General features: G+C 36.4%; 2 protein-coding genes across 4 annotated transcripts in view; one reads left to right on the forward strand and one right to left on the reverse strand.

Moving 5' to 3' along the window:
* Nucleotides 1-19,532, forward strand: part of LOC115440140 (CCR4-NOT transcription complex subunit 6) — a 251,861-nt gene that overhangs the window by 152,279 nt on the left and 80,050 nt on the right. The window lies entirely within an intron of this gene.
* LOC115440144 lies at nucleotides 2,999-6,234 on the reverse strand. The gene is made up of 3 exons (XM_030164333.2): nucleotides 5,828-6,234; nucleotides 5,641-5,735; nucleotides 2,999-4,701 (listed from the first exon to the last, which is right to left on the reverse strand). Exons 1-3 carry the CDS (start codon nucleotides 6,084-6,086, stop codon nucleotides 4,201-4,203), a joined length of 855 nt encoding a protein of 284 aa, XP_030020193.1. The 5' UTR covers nucleotides 6,087-6,234; the 3' UTR covers nucleotides 2,999-4,200.

Here is a 19,532-nt window from a genome sequence, read left to right on the forward strand (position 1 = left end):
TATTTTCAACATTATGTGTGTAAGATTGTATAAAAAATTTATGGGTATTTAAATGAAATCTCAATTGTTTTGTGTAGTTTGTGCTTCGTCTGTTATGTAGAGGCGGTAAGTATTTAATATATAAATACTAAGAATCAGTGCGTTCATTATTTCCCAGAAGTGATGACAATGGTAAATAAATTAATGTTAATACAGCTGCTAGGGCGAGCGCACAACGCATACGGGATCCTAACAACTATTATCATGCTAAACATCTTTAGAAACACGAAAAAATTACCAGTGATACGAAAGAGTGGCTTGTTTATAACTTCATTAAATGTTAGGTCAAATACTTGCTATATCAAAGATATCGCTTTTGCTTTGCCAACCTTTAGAAAAATAAAAACAATTTCGTTAAGCGGAATCAAAACACCGATTATGAATCGTTAACAGCTCATCATTTTCTCAATCCAAAAATAGTTTAAAACTTTAACGTTAAGTGACTCTTTATATTGATTATCCATACCGCGCCTGCTTTTGAAAATCCTTGTAACCCTTTTGGTTCATTGGTTGCGTCACGCGGAGCCGTGACGAGTCGGCGAGTGCAAGCGCAGTTGACATTATGACCCGTGACCAATTGTGGCGTCAACATAACTCCCTTCTATGTGTTCATATTTACATGTGGGTTTTACCATGCTACCATTACTTGAGGTATATTTCTGAAAGTCTGTTGCAATATTAGAAACTACGCCATTTGATCTATGTACGTAGCTATGCTTTAGAGAAAGCCAATGTAAGAAAGCAAACTGCACATTACAAGACAACTCTGTTCATTAGTCTCTAAGTATCGCTTTGGTGGACGAGCACCCTAAACCGTAAAGGCGCTTTTCAAAACAAACTTTCCCCGTTGTTGGTTTACGACAAATATTATAACCAACTTTAACTCGCTAAAAAATTTTAGTATCTTATAATTTGTATTTCAAGTCTTTGCGAGTTGATTAGAGAATGGATGTGGAAGTTGATGTTTTGTTTGTATTGTATTTATTTATTATATACAAACTCTATTCTATATCTATTCGGTAATTTTCCACTATCGATATCACATCTACGTATACAAGGAAATACTCGTCTTCAATTCACTGTAAAGCTATATGTCACGTTTCGACTGCCGCTTCACGGCTATCACAAAAGGCAATTCTAATGTGTTCTATTGAATCATTTGAATTCATTATAACACATTTAATTGTGTGTCTATTATTATCGATTAGCGCGCGGAACATGACTCCTGATACAATCTGTCTTCTGAATAATTTTGTTCTGCGTCGCCCGCTATGCTGAATCCCTAAGTAGGTTTTATTGTTTCTGTCTCGATGTCACTTTTGACATGTGTAAAGGCGGATACGAGGTGGCATTCATCGCAACGCTTTATTATGTTGATGAAAATCTGATAAGCTAAGTCAAGAGCGTGACGGTTGTGTTAATTGGTGGCGCAGAAAAAGTGCATTCCCGTGCCGATGGTCCCGGATTCGAAGAGGTGGTTTTTTTATCCTGGAGCGGGAACTGAAGTTGTTAAATTCAGTCACAACTTTCTGCGGAATTAGAGACGACGAAAAAGTGCATTACTACGCCAGACGTGAATCCCGGATATAGGTAATATTTATTTTTTTTAATTGTGGGCATCTGAACATGTTTAGTTGGTTTACAAAATAAGAGTAATTTTGTAATTTAGCAAAATATTTGGTCAAGCAAGAACCTACATTTAAAGAAAGACACAAATCATAATGTTAGAAACCACTTAAATGAGACAAATGCATAAACCTGAATGCATTGGAATCATAGGGGACCAAGCGAGTATAATTATCTAGATCTTTAGGTTTTCCGAGAATCCACTTTACCTGATATTTAAGAGTACGTAATGTTGCAGGCATATTAAATAAATACCTAACTCTTGTATTAAGTTTACATAAAAAATGAAACAAAATGTCTATGGGTATGCTACCTGACGTGAAGGTTATCTTTATTCGTAAATTAAACACAAGTAATAAGGAACAACATTCGAAGGTACATTTGTAAATCTCTAGGAATACCCAAATGGCTTTCAAGAACTATGGTGTCGCAAGAGTACTATTTGCTAAAGCACTAAATCGAACGAGAGCATAACCGTCCTTTTTTAATTAAATTTGTCGAACTGTTGAATAAATTCGTCATATTGACACGTCTGTAGTAAGTCCACGTTGGTGTTTCTCTACAGCATAAATACCGGCTTCACTAGATTTGATACCACTGTCTCTCAGAGAACGGAATTGAAGTGCGAGTCTCGCTCTGGGTATGTGAAAATCTCGAAACCCCAAAAAACATAAAAAAATACCTGTATTTTACACATCCACAGTGAAATAATAATTCCTTAGACATTATTAGTTTCTCAAATAATGGATACCATCACGTTACACATTTACTCGTTTGCTAAGCCAATGCTACGAAAAAAATATAAAGGTCTACGTGCGATATAAAATAAAGTAATATTTAAGAATTTTTAAACAATAAGTCTCTTCTCGAGGATTTTATCCGCTATTGGATTACTGATTAAGTGAAGTCAACTCTGACCTTTAGAACATAATCGTCCCGATACCTTCAATGTTAACTTTATTCGTCTGTGCGCGTAGGCGGACGCGAAACTATGCGGTTTGACCGCAAATGTCGATCCCGGTGCAGATCGCGAACTTCCTTTTAATAAATATTGCTTTATAGAATATTTGTTCTTTAGTATAATTAAGTGGACCATTCCATATACAAGAGAAGACTTAAATGGCATTTGCTATGTGAATAACTTACTTAGGCATTGGCCTGATGCTATGCTATAACTCAAAATAATAAGAAGTTGGCGTTGAGTTACGAGCAAGCCTATTTTGTTCCATTTTTTTATAGAAGTCAAGGTCTTATTCCGGGAAACAAGTGTGTGTTCCCGACCTGTATATTGAACCCATACCACATGGCTCACAACTCACTACCACTAGACCGACGAGACAGTACCATACCACAATCGACAATCGGTTGTATAAAAACAACACAATCCCGTGAAAGCACACGACGACAACGCTCTGAACAATAGCGAAGTTGTCCAGACGCACGTAGGTGGATACCGGAGTGATTACGTAAGTGTTCCGCGCCTTTGTTGCCGATATCCTTGGCCGCATCGACCTGTCTGCCGCCCTAATTGATTACCATAAGGAAAGCTCAGTACACGATGTTGGTTTTGTGTACTTACTTGTCAGAGAAGCGCGGGGTCGAGTGGTGAGATGTTTGTGTCGCTCGCCTTCACGTTTAGCAGGTATTTAATGATTAATAGGAGGTATATCCCAGTGCATAAAGTAGAAAAATTAACCGTAAGTTATTTGAGTTATGTAAAAATGTTTATCGAAAATGGTATGTACTTGTTACAAATTTTCCCAAACAAATATTACATACATACATATACTTTATCCCTAAAGAGGTAGGAAGATATGCAATAAGGGCACCGACTTTTGGCCTATGTTCGCCATATCGGGCACAAATTCTAGACTCCGAGTTGACAGTGAGCAGAAAAAGCCAAATAATTAAGTAATTGAAATAATTCATATTTCATAAATCTTCAGTATGTTAATATAAATGTTACTTCCAAAAAATATTCTTTCAAGAAACATTTATTACCTGTTTTGTCTTCGGATTTTATAAAGGTATACAAAATACTTTATTTGTATTTAAAATAGCAAATTTATTAGTCGAGACGCCTTAAGCCTAAATCTTAAGTTTAATTTACAGTCTTGTGTTACAAGTAATAACTCTTATATCTAGAAATGCCACAAAGGTCAGCTTTGCTGTCGCATTTTAGACTCTTATAATATACCTAACTTAATTATCACGATGGCGAATGCCAAAACTAACGACTGCAATGCGCGACAATCGTTAAAACACTACTTGAAAACGTGAGACGTGACAACTTCAAGAAACAATACCGATTGGCATTAATTAAGAACATTTCAATATCACCAGATGCTAAATTTGGCGCTGCTAGTGACAACCACTAGTAAACTCTAGTATATGCAAGTTCCTTAAAAACCGATGCCAAAAAATAATTCGTATCATTCTCCTTTCCAAGTTCGATCAACATACTTTAAACAAATGATGCAGCTCAGAAAGTTTTGTGATATGATCAGGAATTAGATCGAAAGCAATCCACAAATGCTACTCACTGTCCGAATATAATATCTGCGTTTTGACTTCCGGCGTCTCGAAGTGCTTGTCCAGCGGGTCAGATGCGTCAATGAGAGTGTATTTTTCGTAGTTGCTGCTTTCGAACACTTGCTGGTCCGCTTTGAATATGATCTCGCATATCGCCTGCTGCACGGCGTTCTTCGTCTCGTCCGAATATCTTTTCATCTTGTTACCTATGAATGTCGCAAACGACTTGATTTCCTCGTCTCTATCTGATAGCGTTTGTCGCAGCGCAGGCGTCGTGCCGGCCGACGATAGGGGTGTTTGGCACAGGAAGGGACTGTTGGACTGTGGTGGTGGCGTTGTCGATGCCTCCTCCCTGGCAGCCTCCATCACCTTCTTCGTCAGGTGCTTAACCACTAGAGGTGCCTTACAATGCCGCGCGTCTTTCTTTATCGGTGGCTCTATGTAGTGCTGCATGACTACTTTTTTGATGCTCGGTTCGTCATCATCTTCGACATTTTCCTCTCCCTGGAAATTAATTACATATTTATTCATGTATAACTTCACGCCTTTTCCCTTTATGGTGTTAGACGAAGTGTGAACACATTTCGCGAAAGTTAATTGCCATATATTATGTAATAATAAATTTAAGTGCCGAACCTATTACCATTTATCGGTCACGTTTCCAAAATCTGAACTCATACTGAGTAATAAAACAAAGATACTTCGTCCGACCCGCAATCGAACCTGGGACATTAACGCGGTAGTAGTCGTAACAACAGTGCGCATGTCACGCACGCAATACATCTACGGTGCCACCGAGGCAGTTACGAATAATTATAGTATTAATAAAAATTATATGATAAATTAATACATTTTGATGTAAAATAAATAGTCAATTTGACAATACCTATATTATGTTTAAAAACTATTAAATATCTACAAAATATATCACGTGATAAAAAAAACGATGACATAAAAATTTGGTACAAAAGTGAAGCGATAATACATAATTTGCAAAGTTATCTACAAGCCGTAAAGTTTGTTTTCTTAAAGAAATAAAAAAAAATTACAAATATGTAGATAGTGATGTGTAGGCAGTAGTAAGTAACACATGATTAGACCCGACGATTTGTGCAAAGGATAAAAGACGTCAACACAAAGATGTTAATATCATTATGATAGATTGAATATGATCGCCGCGTTTTAATGTACATATTATTATTTATCGGCGATTTCAGGTGATACTGTCCGGTAATACCATAACCCGGATAGCACCATAATACTATATACATACCCATAAATTTTAATCTAAAATAGGTATATCATTATTCTGTTTTGAAATCAAAAAATGTGACATCGTTTGAATACATTTCCAGATTTAAGTAAATGATGCCATCGATTTTTCCTTTACATATTACCTGCGTACTAAAGTCTTTGAGGTCGTGGTACATTATAATACATTACCAATAGTTGTCTCTTCCTCTCGTTATCTTTGTCCATCAAAAACGCCATTTCTTTGAACGCGAACCACGTGCTCTTGTAGCTGTTCCCCGATCCATCTGTAATACAAACAAAACTCATTGTTAAATCATGCTTAAAATTACAATGTGAAGAGAATATGTTATTTATATTAATCATTGTTATTCATTACCTGCATTTCTATCCGCTAAACCGTGCATAATTTTCGCCTTTTCTCTTCTGAACGATGACATTAGCACGACCATTTTGTGTTTGCACGCGTCCGGATCGCAATTGATGATTGTGCCGATTTCCCTCCAAGCTACGGGTTTTAAAGTTTTTTTGAAAAAGAACGCATCTTTCGGATCCCAGAGTACCGGTCTCGCACGGAACTCTCGTATCAGTTGTATACATTTCTCTTCTGTCCATTCATCTGACTTCGTGTTTTCCATGTTGTAACGCGTTACGCGTCCTTTCGAGTTCGTAGGAACGTTACACTGAACACAAAATGGCGGTGGCGCGTGTTCATGAGACTACCTAAACTAGTCGAAGTATAATGCTGCCTCTCTTTTCCCCGTCGCTTTAGTACGTGAGAGCGAGCGAGTAGGCATTACGTGCCGCCGCGCGCCCCGCGTGTTTATCAGTAGTCTATCCGGTCAACGCACGGTTGCTGTAGCCGGCTTGCGCGAGCGAGAGCGAGAATCCCCGAAGGTTACACGACGGACAGATGGGCACACGGCGCGCGGTCGTCGGTTGTCGTGTCGCTTCGCTCGGTGCTCGGAACACATCACGCACGCGTGATCCGGTCCTTGCATACCTATTATTTGATTTTAATATAAATAAACAAAACGTACTATAGTCATAACGTCAACAGCAATTAACGATCATAATAAGTATATAATGAGACCTGTGTCTTTCTATATTAAAGCAACAGTATTGTGCAGAAGAAAGGAATGCAATTATTGGCGGGATTTTATACACACACATACAGTTGCACAATGAGTGAATGAAATGTTTTTTCTGAAACGGTTTGCTTTGAACCAGAACTATTCAACTGCATCCTGGTGCTTGACAGCCGACAGTCGGCTATATCCGCTTCCAACACGGCGGTTACAAGATTTATTGTTAGTTTTCTATGTGACTGGAATAAATAGATAATATAGATGTTCCGTTAAATTAAGGGCCCGTTTACGATTATGTTATTTTTTTGCGGAGCGGCGGCATTACAAAGATTACTTAGTTTTTACATATTAATAATATTATGTAGACCTATTTGTACGGTATGTTATTTCTGAAAATAATGTGCTAATAAATATTGTTGTAAAATAAAGCGCTAACCGCGAGGTCCACTTTCGACTACTGTAATAAATTATAAAGACAAATTAGTTTTCCCGGAGACTCGCTTTAACGCTCGGAGTCATAAAATGCATGCCACTACTGATCCTGGCGTACAGGAGTTGTAGTGGTGGTTGTGAGGGCGGAAAATTATTTTACTGTAATTAATTACTTAGTTAAATTTAGTAAAAGATATTTCAAGTATTAAACATATTGCCAGAAGGTTGACGCCAGGTAGGCTGGCGGAATGTATTGATAACGCGAAATGAAACACGTCGCCAAACATAGAAACTACAAACTGGTTTCGCGTAACACGTGGCTCTTTTATATTGTAATAGTGTTTTTATGGTTATCACCCATTATAAGGCCAAGGTCGTCCTCCCATTTAAAGGAAATATATTAAAGTCCGATTTCAAAGCAGTAACTATGCTGGCGGCTTCATGGGTACTCTGAAGCTAAAACTGTTTAAATTCGGTGTTCAATTCCCGAGTTACAAAATCAACATGTTTTGGCGACATTTATCCATAGGATAACACAGTCTAGATTTCCACTCTCGGTCCGCTTTGGCTAATAATCTTTACCTATCACATTATGGGACAGAAATACACTTTGTAGTCTATAGACAATTAGACTACTGTCTATCGGTAAAGTGCATAGAAATATGATCTTATTGAACATAATATTATGACGGCAAATAAATGAATCTAAAATTAACACTAAATAATAGTATTAAGATTATGTATGAAATCATTTCGCCAAAGTAAGTAAGGAACGTACTATGTAGCACGAGAAAATTACAAATGAAACATACACGCGCGGAGATGGACGCGTTTCAAATATATATTTTATTACTATACTCTTACGACCACATCACATTGAGGTAGGTAGAAAGTGTTGATTACCACAAGGTATAATCGCGACTCGCCGATTAATGCTCCTACTTTGGCTTTTTTGAACATTAAATTAATCAATAAATTATACTTACCGGGATGCAATCGATCGCTATCAAACTGTAGCTAATAATCAATTTTTAAACGTACACAACAATGGCAATGGCGTGCAAATAATAGCAATGTCGATGCTGACGTTGATGTCACTTTGGCAAAGTGGATAATGCACTCCCGGACATGTCCCAGAATGGGACGATAAATGAATGGTCGCCAGCCTCTACGACAAACGCAGTTCCGACTTAATGCAACCAAATTAAAGCAATTTGTGCTAAGCGCCACTTAATCAAATTTACCCTACGACGTCCTCTGCAACGTAATGGGATCTGTACGGTTTATTACTGGTGAAATGGAATCTCTAGTAACGTGGAGTCTTTTGTTATTGTAAAGAGAATTAATTCAACTTCTCAAAAAACTTATTGGTGAGATGACATTCTTCCAGGTTGGTATTTTGGAAAGGTTTGGATAGTAAGCGCCTTGTGGGGATTGGCTCTTCGATATTGTCATAGCTTGATATTAAAACATCGATTGTAATAAATAACAATTCCTGTTTGTGGTACTTTAACGTAATCGGAGGAAATAGGGACAAATGATAATTTCGATTTCTGAAACCACGAAATCAAACCTATTGAATGTACTATGCGGACCATTTCTGAAATTATTTCAATGACGAAAATCATGTCACACGAAAACTGATGTTAACAGCTTTGTTGTTGCATTTTGTACTGACCGATTTCTGATTGACCCAAAAAATCACTGAACTCGCCTCAAGATTTCACAGTTTACGGCCGAATGATGTGCGATGCCAATTGCCATGAAACAACTGGGACAGCTACTGATAAATAAAATTAAGCCGAAAGTGAATACATTGTAAATAAATGTATCAATTGTGACTAGCGACTGCTCTTTTGGTGAAGATGAAGTAATACTAAAAGCAGTTAAATCAAAGTAATGTCGGAGAATGAACTATTCTAGACGCGCTATTCATTCATTTTTTAGTTCTTTTAAGTGCATACATTCTCTTTCGATACAACTCAGACCAAGTATCCTATGTCGACTGGAGTAATTATTTGCTATGGTATTTTGTTTTTTAATACATTAAACATAATAAAATACAATTAATATGTAAATAAATATATTATGAATTAGCAAAACTGTCTATAATTTCTATGGACCCTACCGGTGCTTAATCTACTAAGTATTGCGATTTTGACTTTTAAACTATTTTATGTAACGAAACTAATTTATGTCCTAAAAGTCCCAGACCGCCGTACTAGTACATTCAAACCATTGTACTAAACGAGATCGCTCCTACAAAGTATCGACTAAGTACATGTCTATTGTAACTGTTTAAAGATGCACAGTGCGGTGTCGATGGATTCGCGCGGGGGAAACAAAGTGTCACCCGTCGCGAGCGGCGTCTAGTGTCTACTGTAATTTGCGTCGCGACGTCGCCCGTGAATCATGTTATCGGTGGAGTTCAGAACGTTCGGTGAATGCAAAACGACCGGATCAGTCATGCGTAGGTGTACCATCAGTTTAATTGTCGACGGATAAAGCCGACAAACGATATCGATGTTTTGGAATAACATTGTAACTATTGACTGGCGGAGTTGTATTTCGGTATGCGCTGCTGAGGTCTCGAGTTCGATCCCTGGGTTGACCAGTGATATTTGGGTTTTTCTACTCAGTAACAACTCGGAGTCTGAAATCCTTGCCCAGTCATAGGCTTGCCCCCATCACATCATGGGACAGAATACGCATATTGTAGCTAGTGTTTTAAGGCATAAAGAGACTCGACTTTTAATGTTAGTTTGCCCAACAGATTATAATAGCATCATTCTAGGTCTGAATAGTTTTGATAGTGTTTTTGGCTAAGTTGGGGGCGGTTTCCCATGTTCATTTGATTATTCATTTTCGATGGCGTTTATTACTACCAATGTTTACTTAATCATAAGGCAACCTTCTTACTGATGCTGGCGTTAATTATTTACGAATACAAAAAATATTACCACTTTAGAATACATTTTTGAAGAGAGCTCGGATGTGATACAAACCAGGAATGATCCAAGAAAACCCACGTGGTTGGCAGCCCTAATCCAATGAAGCGCTCGGCCTGTCGGCATTCACACGAGTCGATTGTCGAGTGTCGAACTCAGATCGGCTGATGATATGAAACAGAGCGCACGTACGTGACGGCGGCCTGTTTTACACAGTTATCATGCTTTCATGTATTCTGGAGACGAGACGGTGACAATGATGCCAGATGCTATGTTTACATTCCAAGCGAAAGTGCTGGGTGGAATGATTACGCAATAAATGTTTGCATGAAGATTGTAGACTTTGGATGATTTTAATTCTTAAATAATTGAAATGATTGACTAAATTGATGGCTGATGGAGTGATGGTGGCGAACAATGGGCATTTATGAAAGTGTGTAAAATTATATTAGAAATCATAGGAGGTTGAATTACATTTACAATTTAACACCACAAAGTTTCTCTATTCATTGTCTAATATTGAAAATTGTTATTGCCTAAAAGCACTTAATGAATCACCGCAAAATGGGTAAACTTTAACCTATTACTCCACAAACCTCGAGCCCTCAATTTATATCCACTGTCTGATGAGATTAATATTCATCTAATATCCAATGATAAAGTTTCCAAAAGGAAAAAGCGAATTAAATTAAAAGCATTATTGCCTCGGCCATTGTGTTTATAAAATGGAAATAATTCCGTAAGAGGGATGAAGATGAGTCCATCTTCAAGATTGAATCAAAAGCAATTATCTTCAATAATAAGACAAAAGATTCGTAATTAGAGAAATTTCGTTTAACCATTGTGGTTATACATAAAGTAGAAATTTTAAAGGCAAGACAAGAAGGTTTGCTCGTTATGTCATGCCAGATGAATGTTATCGGTAGCTATGTAATTAAGATACGCTATGTTTCAAGTCTTTTGTTTATGTTCATCAATCTGAGAAAAAATATCAATAATAGGCAACACTAATAAGATGTTACTTCATATGTTATTCGGTTCGTTGGGGAGCCGCTATAAGTGTTAGCTTTTAAAAACTAAATCAGTTCATGCATTCGGGAGCTACAATGCCATAGGCATATGGCCAGGTACACATCCTTCTGCTTGGATGGGGGTAAAACCCAGAAAGGCATGTAAATGTTTTTGGGTTTATATTTAGGCGGTAAAATTATTGTCAGAGTCACAGGATTTTAATAAGTTAGGCTTTCCTCATATGAGACGTTTTATCAGATGCTCTTCGATCGCATGTCGTCAGAGTAATATTTCTTGTCGCCGTAGGTAGATCGTTAGTCCAATAGGTCACTTGCCACATTTCCTTCAAATACCAGCGGATGTTAGATGATGTTAAATGACATTAGAGCTAAATTGAGATGCTTTGCGCATATTATATGTCGTGCCTTTATTTCCGAAAGGTTAAGCAACGGGCCATGCATTAAAGTCATCGTTGGCCGAAATTGTTTTCATCTCATGATGTAGTAGGGACACGTTTTTGCCATATCAGGTATAATTCGCGTATTTTAGGAATTGTAAGTATCTAGCTAGTGACTTATATTCAATTTACAATTTGTAAAAAAGAACGAAAACGCACCTAGACATTTACTTCAAATATACGCCTGCTTAATGTAAACCTTTAAGTTTTAAATTAAGTACCAAATTACCGTTGTTCATCCAGCACCGTGCGTAATATCACACAAGATAGCAGCGTCCGCTTCAATTAACACGATTAACCTGTCACACTGACGTTTCACTTCTATCGATTACTCATGCAAATGCAAATTTCCATGAATATTCATTGGTCCAGTTTACGATAAATTTATTTTCAAGTTATTATGGTGTTCTTTTTGTTTTTAGCTACAAAAATGGCTTCGTGAATTCCAAACGTCTTCATTTTATACGAGAGACACTTCTGTCTTCGTTTTAACTTGTGTTATTTAATTCTCTATCGTTCCTGAGGGTTTGCTGAATGCAGATCTCTCACGGGACGCGTATCGTCTCGGATTCTTTGCATTCCGTTTGTACTATTTACGTTTATCGTTGCACCATCTAGGTCGCCACAATGACTTGCTCGGTAGTGTAACTATCCAACTTAGGATTGCTGATGTTTTTTTTTTTATATTTTATAACGAGACGTATACCTACAGCGTGCTATCGTCGTTTTATATTATTTGCTATATAATATTTAAACCTCAAGCCATTTAAAACGAGGAGTGATAAGGTTAATCTGGTAAAAGACCTGGTTGTTTATATTCTTTAATAGAACCGCAAACATAAAGTAATGTAGTCAATGAACGAGTTGAATAACTTCTTTATTTTCTTAGTTCTTTAATCACAATCTTTCGACATCTTGAGACAGTTTTATACAAACGTTTAAATTAAAAAGGATAGGAATAAATTGTACTTATAATTTAAAAGTTATTTCGTTTCCTGATATGCAGCCTAGCAAACTATGCTAAAATTTGTTATTGAATTTACGAAAATTGTCTTCAAAAGCATTTTAGCACAAATCTAAATTCTATTGTATTTCTATTCAGCAGTCGGAAACGCAGCCAAACACAATGCCCACAACTCACGAACGGCTTAACATTGCAATGCTCAGTTAAGAAGCCATATTTCTCGAGCTTTGTCTCGTCGATGTCTCGATATATTGATACATTCGCTTCATTGTACAATGATGGAAATAAATAGTCGCCATAATTCTTTTCGACAACCATTACGTCTACGGGAAATGTCTGCTGAGCGGTGACAGATTCGTACGAATATGGGACCTTATTCATCGTCTCGGCTGTGTTTGCACTCACTGGTAGGAACAGGCTGGTCCTTTATCAAGGGGTTTAGACCATCATAGGCATTTAAATACAGTTTCATAACAGCTTTGTGAGCATTAATTAGTAACAATGAAAAAAGTTCCCCTCTGTAAATAGATTATTTGTTACCTCGATCCTTAGTTACAAGGGGAGATTACATACTTGTGTAATAAGACCCTTCACACCTAACACCAAATAGGGATCACCCCCCTTATTGAATGTTCCCATTTTACGCGTGCAGTAATCAAATCGATTTGCAATAAAGGATGTCGCGTTGTCGGCCTTTGTTTGTCTTTAAATACTTCGTTTACAAATATTGAGTGCGGCGGCGGAAGTGATAGAGGACGTTTAGTGTGTCTGTTTTTATTTTCCTGTGAAATATGTACGCTGCGAGCTGTTTCTGCGGGACTTTACCTCTTGTATTCTCTCTGACAATTTAAATACTATACAGAATTTTATAACCTTCAAGATGCGCTATGAACTATTGTAACGTCACGATGTAAATATCGGCTAAGGTATGGCACTAAGAAAGAAAGAAATTAGAATGGTTGTATTGGGGTTCATATTTCTTAATTCTTAATCACGTATTAGTGATGTATTGTTTTGAAACATCGTAAAGTTTGTCGTAAATTACCGCTTTGCTAAATCATTTAAAACATTGAAATGCTTGTTAAAAATGATCATGAACAAATTATAGGACAAACTGATTTTATATTAGAGCATTAACTGAATTTATCTATAATTAAATGAGTCTTAATAAAAGCGGCTTCAAAGGTGTTATTCACAAAAATAGATGCGGCAGTTATCTTCATTAAGTTTCCGGAAATAGGCAAAAGCTTTATCATACACGTGCAAATATATATCGATGCCATTCCGACCGAATTAATTTACACAGATTAGTTTAATACTGGTCTAATAAGTATTGATATGATTCGTGATTAATACATTTTTTTTTCGAACCGCCTCATAATACACAAGGATATACGAAATGACAAAAAACGGTCTGTTTTTTTTTCTTTACGACGCAGAAATCGCAAGGCAAAAACTGGCAGGCCGTCGCGGATTCAATCGTTACTTGACACACTGACCAATAAGAACATTTTGTACCTGTAAAATCACTTGACGTCTCGTGTCGGTGGTTTAATGGATTGACGATTGCCTTTTTGCATTCCACGCTTAATTGTGGCTGTATAGGACGCGCTAACGATGAATGCGAACGTCGGAATAATGTTTACAAATATAGTATAGTACGTGGTGCAGGTGATTGGGGACTTGTTTTGTTAACGTGGTGTGGGTGATCGCGTATACTTTAAATTTATATTTGAAAATGATATTTTTTTTTTTTGTTAATTCAAGACAGGCTGTAAACGGTGGCACAGATTACAGGAGATGATTTGTCTAATGATGGAAGTTTTGGTGCAATAAATAATTTTGCATTACACAGTAAAGGGACATCAATACGAATATTCAGATTGTGCGGATTAGTGATGTTTTCTGCCTTTTAAATCATTTATTTTTTTAAAGTTGATCTAAGCCAGCGTGGTAGTGACAGGGCTTAACACTTTTTACTAGTCCTGAAAGCCCGTACTACCCAGGTCCAGCGTACTGTCAATATGTATTATATTGACAGTACGCTAAAAAAATAGGCTACAATAAAAATAACTTCCTCCAAAGACGACCGTAACTGAAAACATAAAAGAAAACATGTTAGCACTCGTGATGCATAAATAATGAAAAAGGTTGGTAAAGTCGAAATTGAAATATGCGCAACACGCGCAAAAATTAATGAGCTTGTAATACATTCGTAATCGTGGGCGATAAACGTTTGTTTTTAATACCATTCTCGCCTCTTATTTGCGTCCATAAATTATTTTAATAGTCTCACATTAAGGATCGTTTTGTGAACGATTTTATGAGACGTCGCACATTGTGCACTCGTTTTTCTTTCTCTAGTAATTAATTAATTATACTTTGTTGCAGGTAAGCCGCCGGTGTTTGGTAAGAATGGAATATTCGACGGTAAGAACACTCCATTATGGTTCGTTGTAAAGATTTTTCAACAACTGCCTTAAGATTGATTTAGACAGTCGCAGGGTAGGTGAAAATGTTTCTCGTCCCATGGAGAAATCGTAGAAAACTATCGGCTTTGTCTGCAGTTGTTTTTCTTTTGTTTTATCATGCATGCCTTTTGTGAACTAAAGGGAATCGATAACATAAATAGCTTACAGTTCTATTTAATACTAGCTTCTGCCTGCTCCTCCGCCCGCGTAATTTTCTTTTCCTGGATATATATTGTCCCAGGATAAAAGTAGCCTACAGCACTCGGGAGTAATATAGCTTCCTATTAGTGAAAACAATTTCAAAATCGGCTAAGTATTTCTTCAGATTAGCGCGTTCAAAAAACAAACAGTTCAGCTTTATTTATTAGTATAGATTATCATATCTGTCTTACGAGGAGATCTCGTGTAAATCATACTTATTATATAAAGTACTCGGGTTCAAAAACAATTGTACGTAAACTCCGATCCGTACCAGATGTTCTACGATTTTTAAACTGGTTCTATAGATGTTTTTGCGAGCGTACGAGCATAAAAAGTGACACCCGAGTGCAAACAGGAGGCGGCGTGTTGAAAACCGAATTGAAATTATTTAAGTACCCTCATTGTGTCATGTGTGTTTACGGTTGGAACGCTCCGAGTGGCCATTCTGGTGCTAATTGACTAGAGAAATGTGATCAGGTGGGTTTAGTACATGGATGCTTTATTTTAAAGTGTTTAAAACTGCGATCCTTTTATTTTACTCTTTTTCTTTAAGTATGACTTAGTGCCAAAGATTATCTTTCTTGTCCAAAATTCGTACGGTTGACAATTTAGTCTCACTCCACATAAATTAGATGGTATATTATTTTTGTTTTTGCTTGCATTTTATTTGTGTAAAAATTTTACAGTACCATGTAGTCTAGATAACACTAAAATGTTATTGACCTAGTAATGATAATCGTGGGAAAATCAACTGTTCAACTATACACGAACAATTAAAAATTATAAAACACATCGTTCATGTTTGTAACATGCAAATATCTACGACGTATAAAAAATTATCTATTTTTGAATATCAGACAGATGCTTTATTTATATTTGTTTGTATAGATAGACGTACAAACGGTTTCAAAACACAGACTGACTCGGAACTGAAAAAAATGCTATTCTTATTGTTATTTTTCTAGCCAATAGTTTTTGTTCCGCGTTTCTTTGCGCCATCAGTTTGCAATTCTGTCTTATTTTCCGGCAAAAATGCTCGCTCACCTGCACAGCGCCGCTGCGAAGGCCAGCTGAGTCCAACAGCTGTTGTCAGCTTTAAAATAATCATTTTGCAAGCTACACAAAAAGCTCATGTGTTTTTTTTTTACATACTAAGAGCCGCGCCACACTACGCGGAACCGAACGTTATGTGTGTCGTCGATGTTCCATTTTTAAAACCCTTATTAAATTTATCACCGGTCAGGTGTGCACAGAATGAATTTATGTAATTGTGGTACTGAGCCACGAAATCGGTCACGAAAAATTCGTCGTAATGTAGCTATGTTCGAAGACGTCGCCCATTTATTGTCCGTTTCATTCATTACAACGTCGACTAGGGATGCCCATTAAATATGTAGTCTTTTTTGTACAAAACTATATCATCACAATGAATTCCTCCGCCGCTTCGATTGTGACTGCACAAAAGATCATTGTGCAGGTGTTAGCGTACAAAAAATACATTGTGCTCGTTCTTTCGATTTGCTAAATGACGTGGAAAAACATTTCAAATCGGCGGATAAAAACGTTCTTACCCTAGTTTCAGAGATCAGCGTGTTTGTTAAACCATATATTTCATACGTTAACGATGCTCCCCGCTATAGCATCGTATCACATATAAAAAAATGGTTATAAGATTAGACAAGGAATAATTTTTATGTCAGGTTAACGATTATTTTTAACCTACAAATGTCGCAGTGTTGAGTATAGACGTAATATGTTACTGTTTAGGAGAGACCTGAATAATATCAAGTCAATAACAATATTTTTACTATAATTGATTATTTATTATGATACCAACAACGTGCCATTTTTTAACCTTTAAGAAACAATAAATGATCTGACCCCAAGTTAATAAACTGAACGAATGGTACGTATAAAGGTAGGTACTACAGTTTAGCAGACTGCGCGCTGTCCAAAAGTACTCCACAAGTTTTTATCAGCTTATTCGCTGCGAATTCTGTAAGTAGGACTCATCCGGATTTCGCCGAATGCATTCGCCAGATCGGAAGCTGTCGTCCGCCGCGACCGTTCCACCATCGGTACGTAAGAAAAAACGTAATCCGCAAACCGGGATACGGGAAATTGGCATAAAAAGTAGTAAAGCAGCTTAAATCGCATTTAAGTATTGCAATTGTCGGTTAAAACACGAACAAAACAGTTCACAAATGAAATAATAAGAACAATAAACCTTCGGAACAACGGACACTAAAGCCGTTTATTTTATTGTACGCATGGTAATGGTTTCAATACGTTTAAGAGCAAATTGAACATCGCTTTGTTTCCTCTGTCGATGTAAAACTGTTTCCTAATACGGACGGTGCAGTGCGTTTGCACTTTTCGAATTAATATAGATACTTAATCCCGCTATAAGTATTGGTTATACGTTTTAGTTACTTTGTTTACCTTGTCCGTACATGAAATATATGTAAAATAAAATATAATCCATTACTTACATAGGTCTCGTTAGTATCAGAAAGTACGAGGCTGTTAGGTGTGAAGGTTAGATCGCTGGAGGGCAATCAAATCCTCCTGGCAGCGTGAGGTTGTTAGTCAACTATCGCCCGAATACTCAAACGCCACTTAAATATTTAAGATGGCCTCACGGATTTATGCATTCGTTATCTTTGAAATTGGTATACTGAAACGTCACTTATTTCCTAACCTTAAATTTAAGGCGACGAAGGTTTAAGGTCCGCTTATTGATTCAAACGGTATTCACAAACCCTGCTTAAAGTTTGACAGCTATTTAAGGCCGCCTTATATGGCTGTTAATTGAGATTAATTTGAGAGTGCTTGCGACTACTCTCAAATCTTTACGCTAAAATATTTATTGTTGTGTTAGTTGTTATTATATTATCTTTCGATTTAATAAAATGTCTTTTTCTTCACTATCATCACTGTCTAAAGAAGAATATAGGGTCAATCGAAGAAATCGAGAGAAATTAGACACTTTCGAAGAGTATTTATGTTGATTAATTCAGGAATTGTCCTAAATTATGCTTTTTAATTCAGGAATTGTCATTTCAGCAATGTTCATTCATCATATTGATTTAAACTGGATATTGATCCAGCCTAGCCGGTCATAAAAAGAAATACCAGATATTTATTGCCCTTCATTTCTTTACCACAGGCACCTATCAAAGGGTCATTTGGGATATTTCTCATGTGTAGGAACCTACGGTACATCATGGTGTACTCATATCATGGCACTAGTTGTGCCTGTGCTTATATCATGGAACTAGTTGTGCCTCTGCCTACCCCTTCTAGGATGATTAGCTTTATTATGTGTGTATGTAACAGTTTTAAGGGAAATAAATTTTATTGAAAGTCAACATGTCCGAATGAAGAAATAATTATTAGAGAAGCAAGAAGAAACTTTATTGTAATTATTATATTTTTTAATTGTAATTCTTATATATCAGAGATATAAACATTACATTACAGACATTTTGCTACACATAGTACATATATATAGATATGAGTACAATATGGTACATCATATTGTACTCATATCATGGAACTAGTTGTGCCTGCGCTCATATCATGGAACTAGTTGTGCCTCTGCCTACCTCTTCTAGGATGATTAGCTTTATTATGTGTGTATGTAACAATTTTAAGGGAAATTAATTTTATTGAAAGTCTGAACATGTCTGAATGAAGAAATATTTATTAGAGAAGCAAGAAGAAACTTTATTGTAATTATTATATTTTTTAATTGTAATTCTTATATATCAGACATATAAAATTTTATTACAGACATTTTGCTACACATAGAACATATATATAGATGCCTGCAGAAGTCTATTTCTTGAATAAATTATTGATTGATAGATTGATTATATATATCACACAAGAGAACCCACGGCCTCTCACTTCACAGCCGGCTACTCGCCCACAGCTCACTGCTTGTGTTCCTCACGAGAGCTGCCAATAAAACAAATATATTTTCAAAAAAAAATTAACAAAGAAAAAACATTATCAGCCACATGATATCCATTGCTGAACAAAGGCCTCCCGCAAAAATTTCCAGATTGAATGTCGGAAGCAGCCCGCATCCTGCAATGCCCTTTTTTCTTAATTCGATGGGCCTCCAAATAAATCCAATACTTACTTTTTCACTATATCCAGCAGTTCTTGTTTTTCTATTTAGGTATGATTTGAACCCCTTTTTTGGGTTTTGTTATTTGCAGACTCCATTGATTTTATTTATACAATTATAAAATAGAAACTTCTGTGGTAAGACACGAAATAAGAATTATATTGTTAACAAAGAGAAAATAAACACTACGATTTAATTGTTGACGAAAATTTGACAGATGCAGAAGTTTTTTTTTCTAAAGTGATTAATGTCAATACTGATCATGCTGCCAAATGGCAAGTATAAATAAGTTGGAATGTATTTACTACATCAATGTTGAGAATTTAATAATTAAAAATCATTACTGCATATTACGTTATTTGATTTTTTTTTAT

This window comes from Manduca sexta, chromosome 21 (genome assembly GCF_014839805.1).
Source record: "Manduca sexta isolate Smith_Timp_Sample1 chromosome 21, JHU_Msex_v1.0, whole genome shotgun sequence".
Classification (NCBI taxonomy): Eukaryota; Metazoa; Arthropoda; class Insecta; order Lepidoptera; family Sphingidae; genus Manduca; species Manduca sexta.

Bases quoted from the DNA above. Each gene is read 5' to 3' on its own strand.
- LOC115440144 (XM_030164333.2), bottom strand. From the start codon at position 6,086: ATGGAAAACACGAAGTCAGATGAATGGACAGAAGAGAAATGTATACAA. The intron at 5,736-5,827 runs GTAATGAATAAC...TTTGTATTACAG, and splicing joins TTTAGCGGATAGAAATGCAG to ATGGATCGGGGAACAGCTAC. The intron at 4,702-5,640 runs GTAATGTATTAT...ATTAATTTCCAG, and splicing joins AGAGGAAGAGACAACTATTG to GGAGAGGAAAATGTCGAAGA.